Genomic DNA, 7,836 nt, shown 5'->3' on the forward strand with positions numbered 1-7,836 from the left:
TTGACAAATTTTTTCAGTAGCAAGTGAAATTTCTAGGCCATTCCGTCACCCCTGACGGCATTGAACCCGACTCAGATAAGATGCAAGCGATTGCTGCCAAAGACGGTTAAAGACCTTAGAAGGCTCTTGGGCATGATAAACTTCTACCATCATTTCCTGTCCAAAGCCGCTCATCACCAGGCCAATTCACATTGGACATTCAACATATGTCCGGTAAAGATAACTTAGTCTCGAACGATTGGTCCCAGATCGCCGAGATCAACATCCCAGCCGCAGTCAATTTTTCGCGGAGTACTTTAGAGCCTCCAATCGGACTCCAAATACAAGTTCAAGGAGTTCCTTATCTTCGACTCACATTGCTCACCTCTCCTCCCTACTGCGAGATCTCTGACCTAGGCCATATATTCCGGGCGCTTTTCGTAAGGAAGTGTTTCTCTCGGTGCACGATCTTTCGCATCCTGGCATTCGGAGGACGAGTCGGCTAGTCTCCCGCAAGTATTTCTGGCCGTCCATGAGCAAGAACATGAACTCTTGCGGCATATAGTGCATCGCATGCCAAAAGTGCAGTCACTAAACATGCTACGAAGGAAGTAGATGTATTCGCTAGGTGGACAAGGCGCTTCCAATCTATACACCTCGACACTATAGGACCATTGCAAGGCATGCTCGGCTACAAGTATTGCCTCATGATTATTAATCGGTTTACGCGGTGAGCTGAGGCAATACCTCTGAAAGACATAACAGGACAGTCATGTATTGTGGCCTTCTGTCGAGATTTGATTGCACGCTTCAGTGTTCCCGCCGTCATCATCACAGACCAGTGAATACAATTTGAATCTATTCTCCTCGGAGCTCGGGAAACTATATACTAAAATTGGAAGGCAGCCATTTGGTGTGCCACGAGCCGTCTTGGTCGCAAGTCTTGCCTTTCGGTGTGCTTGCTTGCGGTTCGGAAGCAACCGCAACAGGCGCGCAAGTTTTACCAAAAAGTCAGCAGGAAGCCTTACACACCTGCTCATCTCATGGAGACAAAGAAGGAAATCTGATTTCCAATAGAATTGGCATATTGGAGCGATGGGTTGAGTACTTCGATGAACTACTGAACAACGAGAACACCGGCGAGTTGGAGGTTCCGCCAACTGAAGATGACGGACAAATACTGCCAAAACCAAGTATAGAAGAAACAGTCCGTGCAATTCATTGGCTTAAAAATCATAAACCGCCAGGAGCCAATGAAATCGCAGCCGAATTGGTTAAATATGGTGGCGACCAATTACACCAAGCGGTCCATCAACTTATACTTAAGGTGACGACTGGCAAAGAGGCATTATCTGCCCCATACATAAAAAGAAAGATATCACGCAGTGCAGCAATTATAGAGGCATCACGTTGCTGAGTACCATCTATAAGATGTACTCCGCTATCTGGCTAGGTCGGACAACCCCATACACCCAGAACATCATTGGCCTATACCAAAGTGGCTTCACTCCAGGCAAATAAGCAACAGATTTTCTCTGTGCGGCAAGCGATGGAAAAACTGTTGGAATATGGCCATCAGTTTAAGGTAGCCTATGATAGCATAGCCAGGGTAAAACTACACACGACCATAAGAGAATTCGGTATCCCGACGAAATTGACTATTGACTAGGCTGACCCTGACCAATGTGCGAACCCAGATAAAGCAGCCGGATCACTCTCAGGACCATTCGACATCAACAACGGTCTAAGACAAGGGGATACCCTATCATGCGCCCTCTTTAACCTGGCCCTGGAAAAAGCGATCCTGGCCTATGTTGACGATATCGACATCATGGGAAGAACCACCCGAGACGTACAAACTGCCTTCATCCAGATCGAGCAGGCGGCGCAGGATCTGAGCTGCACATCAATAAAGGCAACACAAAATGTATGGTGGCAACGTCAGCACAAAAACTAACCAACGAACAACATTAAACCGCACTGGTGAAACGGGAAGAATAAAGATAGGAGACTACAACTTTGAAACCGTTGATAATTTCTCCTATCTAGGATCGAAAATCACAACCGATAACAGCTACGACGATCAAATCGGTGCGCTGTTGTTGGCAGCCGACAGAGCTTATTTCAGCTTACGAAAACTGTTCCGCTCGAAACGTCTCATCATAGGGTCTTACTCTTACTGTACAAGACAATGATCTTGCTAGTCCTCATGTATTCCTCGGAGACTTGGGTCCTTAGCAAGACGAATTGCGAACTCTTGGGCGCGTTCGAGAGAAGAACCCTCCGAGGAATTTTTGGCCCCCTACATGAGGATGGACAATTCCGTAGCCTACACAATGACGAAATCTATGAGCAACACCACGACTGTCTGGTCGTTTATAAAATCCGGCTCAATAGGTTACGGTGGGCAGATCACCTAATCCGTATGGACGAGGATGACCCAGCCCGGAAAGTCTATAAGGGCAATATCTATGGCAGAAAAAGAAGACGAGGCAGACCCTGCCTGAGATGGAACGATAGCGTAGGCCAGGATGCCAGGTAGCTTTTAGGGATATCGAATTGGTGGACCTCGGCGCAAAACCGGGATGTCAGGAGTTCCTTATTAAGGTAGACCTAGACCGGGTACCGGTTGTTCCCTGTTATTATGTGTTATTCAAGTAAAACACGTCACGCCGCTCCTTTCTTCTGCTCTTTTCTGCACTCGTTCCGCTTGCGCGTTTTTTTATCTCTCCTGAGTTGTTCGCTTCCGTTCACGATGTTCACTAGAATAGAGGCAAGTCCCTCGATAACTGCCGTGGTTGTATGTGTGCCGCCGTTTTGGCGAAGGAGCCCAGCAGCGTGGTTCCTCCAACTAGAGGCCCAAATTACTTTCGCTGTCGTCACAAGGGACGTCATTTGCTTCGATCATGCGCTGATCGGGCTAGATAAGGAGACAGTTGAACTTGTCTTCGAGGACTGGTTTTACAAAAGACTAAAGGAGCAGCTTATAAAACGCCTGCTGCGTGAAACGAAAGTAGGACTAGATCCTACTTCCTGAACGCATAGCACCTTTGCTTCATTTCACGCAGCAGTTGGCTTGACGCATGGCCACCTAGCGTTAGCTCTGTCAGTAAGTGGTTAAGTTTACCCGTCTCACTTCTGCCAGGCGCTCTATGGGCTGCTCCTTTAGTCTTTTGTAGATCCGCCTGCCGAAATGGAGGATTGGACAGTAGGTCGTCGGAACCTTCGGCAATTATCGGGGTTCGCCGAAAAGACTAAGAAATGTACCATCACCTGCAATTTCGGGGAGAACCTGAGACTCTCCAGCGAACCGGGTTGGTTGCTTCTGCTTAGGGATGCAATGCAGAAGCTGACGTCGCCACCACCCGCCAGCCACAGGAAAACTGTGACTGACGTGCCCAAGGAACAACTAAACCTAAACCAACAAGAGAACGTTGGGTGTCGTCTAATCAACACAACGAAAAACTAGTATAGTATGATTGACCATATATTTTATTTAGACTTACGTAGAATTAAAATAAAATTAGAAAAACTAAAGAAGTAAGCGTTTTGAGAAATCTTCCTATTGGAAAGGGGAATTCCCCCGATCTCTAATGTCTCGAAATCTCATTTCCATTTACTCATCAGTCGGAAATTGGCCCAATTGCTGTCATTCCATACCATGTGCCCTACAAATGACAGTTTGAAATTAGTAAACAATTCTCCCCGTACACGTTCAGCATGAGCGCGGTTTTAGTGCCCGGTGAAGCCGTTTCTGAAATCGAAGAGGTAGCAAAAACCAAAAAAGTCGTCCTCGGTCCTGGCCTCCGTCGTACCAATGACTCTGTTTTGGCATGCAAGGCAGGAGTTTTGTGTAAAAAGGCTCCAAATATGTTTTGGATTGACAGCTACCAGCGTCGGTACGTCCCGGTGCGCGGTGAATGCGTCCTCGGCGTAGTAACCCAGAAGGCGGGCGATATCTTTCGCGTCGATATTGGAGCACACGAGCAAGCTTGCCTGTCGTACTTGGCCTTTGAAGGAGCCACAAAGAAGAATCGTCCTGACATACAGCTGGGGGATTTGCTCTACGCCAGGTTGGTCGTGGCGAGCCGAGATTTGGAGCCAGAGTTGGTCTGCGTGAATTCACATGGCAAAAAGGAGAAGCTGGGCGTGTTGAATGACGGTTTCGTGTTCAACTGTAGCATTAACCTAGTTAGAAAGATCCTGAATAAGAACTGTCCTTTGCTGCAAGCCTTGCAGAGAGAGATGCCGTTCGAAGTCGCCGTCGGAATGAATGGAAGAATATGGATAAAGGCGAAGACAATGCGAGAGACGATTGCTGTAGGGAATGCCATTCTAGCTACAGAATTCGTCTCGAATGATGATATTAGGAAATTGTGCGAAAACATTGGAAATATATTGTTTACATAAGTAGAAAGAGTGTTTCATTTCCATAATGTTCTCTGCGCCTAGCTGTCATCAGCTACTTCAAAACTGATTGCCGGCCTGGTGTCCATTTGCAGCGGTTCATCGAATATTATGCAAGCGTGGGCTTCTCGGAGAAATTTCAGTTTATTGACAAGTAGTGGATTGTACGGGTGTTTTGTGATTCGGAGCGAGTCAGTGCGGTGCCTTTACATCCCACGTAACAATTTAATTTTCCACCTTTGATTTCCCTTCTACTCTGAAGCCCGAAATGGCTCAAGCAAATGGGATTGGTTCCTCCCAGCAGAACATTCAAAGTGAGTTTCTGGAGAGATTCCATTCCTATCTTATTTACGTTGGGTCACCAGATTGTGAGGCATTATCTCGTGTGGCTTCAATGGCATTGTCCAATAGTCATCTTATTGGGCAAGCAGCTGATCTGAAATCATGCCATGGAATTCCCCAACGGCTGACCATGCTCAACTTTCATATTTAACCGAAACCAATTTTCTACTTGCAGATGGAGACAATGATGATCGCTGGCAAGAAGTAGAGATACCTGTGCCCTGGGGAATCGTAGCTGGTACGTTTCAGCTGAAGCAAGTGTGAGCACAGCTCGCTACGGTGTGAAGTTTCATAACTTTCCTGAGAAAGGGCTGCAAAACGCATAATGAAACTTGACACCTGATGTGCGACAAAATAAACAATTGTTTAATTTTTGCCTAGTCATGATGCTTGCGGCTTTAATATTTTGCTATATAAGCGTCGATTCATCATGCGCGAGTTGGGTTTCAAGTCCATTCCTCATTCATATCCGCGAAAGTCGTGTGAACTAAGCTGGATGGTTCCTCCGCCATTTATTGATTAGATAAGCTTTGCTTTATTAATTGTCGCACAATTATTGAAGACGAGCAGAATGAATGATGCAACACGTGTGGAATGAATGGTCGTGCGTCATAAGGTTTATTGCTGATTAGCATACAGCACAGACAGCATTTGGAAACGTCCAGGTCAAAGGTGGCCTTAAGTGAAACATTTAAACAAAATTCATGCATTCCTCATGCGAAATGTGTCATTGCCGCGGTTATTTAATACCCGGTAATACAGCAAGAGCGGTTGAGGCGGGAAGTGAAATTGTCAACCCATGAATATTTTAATTAGCTGCCGAACTTGTAATATAATCACTAATGAGCCTATAAATTCCAGGTAAATGGTGGGGCGCACGAGAACGACAGCCTATCCTCTGCCTGCATGGGTGGCAAGACAATTGCGGGACCTTTGACCGTCTCATTCCACTGTTGCCGGACAAATTTTCCTATCTTTGCATTGACTTGCCTGGACACGGGAAATCCTCCCACTACCCACCTGGAATGCAATATTACCTTTTCTGGGACGGAATCACGCTGATCCGTCGCATTGTCAAGCATTTCAAGTGGGGCAATATCACCCTGATGGGACACTCTCTGGGCGGTGCGTTGAGCTTTATGTACGCCGCAAGTTTTCCACTGGACGTCGATAAATTCATCAGCATTGATATAAATGGACCGCCGATACGGAATCATAGGAAACAAGCAATGAACACCGGCCTGGCTATTGACCGTCTGCTGAAATATGAAACCTTACCGACATCAATGATGCCCTGCTACGCTTACGACGAGATGATTGATTTAGTTTTGGACGCATACGAGGGCTCCGTGGACCGCCACAGTGTTAAAATTCTTATGAAGCGTGGCATGGTTCCAACTCCAAAGCATTACGAGAAGCCGGGCTTTCACTTTGTTCGTGATTTACGGTTAAAGGTGTCGGGATTAGCAATGTTCACAGAAGAACAGGTTCAGTGCTATGCAGAGCAGATTAAATGCAAAGTCCTAAATATCCGCGCGGACCCGGGGATGACATTGGAAAGGCCCGACGTATACAGAAATGTGATAGAAACTATGAGGCGCAACGCCAGCTTAGTTGTTTACAAGGAAGTACCTGGAACACATCATTTACATTTGGTCACCCCCGAACGTGTCTCTGGGATCATAGGAGAGTTCCTGGACCAGTAATGGGAGAGGCCCGGTGGGAACGTTTTCTGAGGCTGAATTATGAACAGACGGGGGCAATGCTGCAGATTAATGTGTCGATCGGATCGTAACGGGAAGAACAAGTTTATTGCTGGAATTGGTGGCTGCTAAAAATTATAAATATCCTTTCAATCTACAAATTTCAATGGTCCTACATTGGACGTCAGACGCATAGATCATAGCAGATTGCCTCTGCCATTCCTCCCCCAAACTAGGTTTAAAGCAAGTGAACACATAATGAAGGTATTATTTATTTTTTTAACTACATCATAAGAAATATATTTTTTATATTTATTGTATCGCAAGCCAAGGAAAACGTGAATGGTGTAAAATATCAATTAGCTCTGTAGGCTTTAGGAAACATTAAATTAAATTACAACTTTGTGATGTGCACAAATTATACACGCTAAATAGGTCGATAATATCTGTAAGATTGGAATTCTTTGAAAGTAAAAAGTTGAGGTACGAACAAAATGACGACATTGGATGTTTAATGGATGAGTAAAATGTGTTTGGTTTTGATTTTAAATGGCTTTGGAGCATAAATAAATTATTATCAACTGCGATACGCGTTTTATTCTAATTAGAGTAGAGAAGTTGGTCAGGAAGCTTCGCATTTAGACATTTAATCCAGTTTGCCAATCTCTGGTAGAAGTGGAGTAGGCTCTTGATCGGTTCGCTTGTGTCCGCCTAAGCGAATGATTCATTCTGCCTCAGGTATGTCGGTCTTCAAGCGAAAAAAAAACGGATCTGGACATCTCGGACACCGAGTTCCCAGCGAACAAAAACCGCTTCCATCTTCTTTCTGCCAACGAGTATCGCCCCGAAGCGACGCACGCACGTCCCGGAACTTCAAAATGCGCCGAATCGGCCAACCCGCCCGTAGTTAAAGATAAGAATAGAACTAACTTTCTCCCTCCGATTTTTCTGTACGGCTTGATTGCCAGGGCACTGGGCTTTGTTATCAAGAATATGGACAAAACAGTCAAATTTGAGACAGCTTCGAAATCCGGCTCAATTCCCCCAATACCCATAAGAAACTCCTTCACCTAATCAAGATCACCAAACTGGAAGGTCATTCCTTCACCCAGAAAGAGGAGAAGAAGAGAACCCTCATTCTTAGAGGAATCTCCCCACAGGAATTCACTCTCGACGACGTGGCATCGGAAATCAAAGAGTTAACACAGCTTACACCGATTCGCGTATCAAGACTTTCCACCACGTGGTCGCGAGCCAACGACAACAATTTAAACTTCTTTCATGTGACCCTCATTTCCGAGACAGATGCCACCATTGTCACGCAACAAAATGCCCTACTTTCATGAGCGGTTCCGCTATGAGAAACCCAGAAAAGGAGATGTCACCCAATGTTTTAACTGCCAAC

The 7,836-nt window shown here is 45.7% G+C and overlaps 2 protein-coding genes across 2 annotated transcripts; both read left to right on the forward strand.

Moving 5' to 3' along the window:
• The first annotated feature begins 3,648 nt into the window (after nucleotides 1–3,648).
• LOC119651167 (exosome complex component RRP40) lies at nucleotides 3,649–4,392 on the forward strand. The gene has a single exon (XM_038054586.1). It carries the CDS (start codon nucleotides 3,700–3,702, stop codon nucleotides 4,387–4,389), a length of 690 nt encoding a protein of 229 aa, XP_037910514.1. The 5' UTR covers nucleotides 3,649–3,699; the 3' UTR covers nucleotides 4,390–4,392.
• A 107-nt stretch (nucleotides 4,393–4,499) lies between these two features.
• Nucleotides 4,500–7,016, forward strand: LOC119651166 (probable serine hydrolase). Its single transcript, XM_038054584.1, has 3 exons — nucleotides 4,500–4,700; nucleotides 4,904–4,966; nucleotides 5,590–7,016. The coding sequence occupies exons 1-3, from the start codon at nucleotides 4,655–4,657 to the stop codon at nucleotides 6,432–6,434; spliced, it is 954 nt and encodes a 317-aa protein (XP_037910512.1). The 5' UTR covers nucleotides 4,500–4,654; the 3' UTR covers nucleotides 6,435–7,016.
• Nucleotides 7,017–7,836: the final 820 nt, after the last annotated feature.

The sequence above is a fragment of the Hermetia illucens genome, chromosome 3, assembly GCF_905115235.1.
Source record: "Hermetia illucens chromosome 3, iHerIll2.2.curated.20191125, whole genome shotgun sequence".
Lineage (NCBI taxonomy): Eukaryota > Metazoa > Arthropoda > Insecta > Diptera > Stratiomyidae > Hermetia > Hermetia illucens.

Excerpts from the sequence above, each read along its gene's own strand:
- LOC119651167 (XM_038054586.1), top strand. The coding sequence starts at position 3,700 with ATGAGCGCGGTTTTAGTGCCCGGTGAAGCCGTTTCTGAAATCGAAGAG.
- LOC119651166 (XM_038054584.1), top strand. The coding sequence starts at position 4,655 with ATGGCTCAAGCAAATGGGATTGGTTCCTCCCAGCAGAACATTCAAA. Across the intron at positions 4,701-4,903 it reads CTCCCAGCAGAACATTCAAA|ATGGAGACAATGATGATCGC; the intron begins GTGAGTTTCTGG and ends TTCTACTTGCAG. Across the intron at positions 4,967-5,589 it reads GCCCTGGGGAATCGTAGCTG|GTAAATGGTGGGGCGCACGA; the intron begins GTACGTTTCAGC and ends TATAAATTCCAG.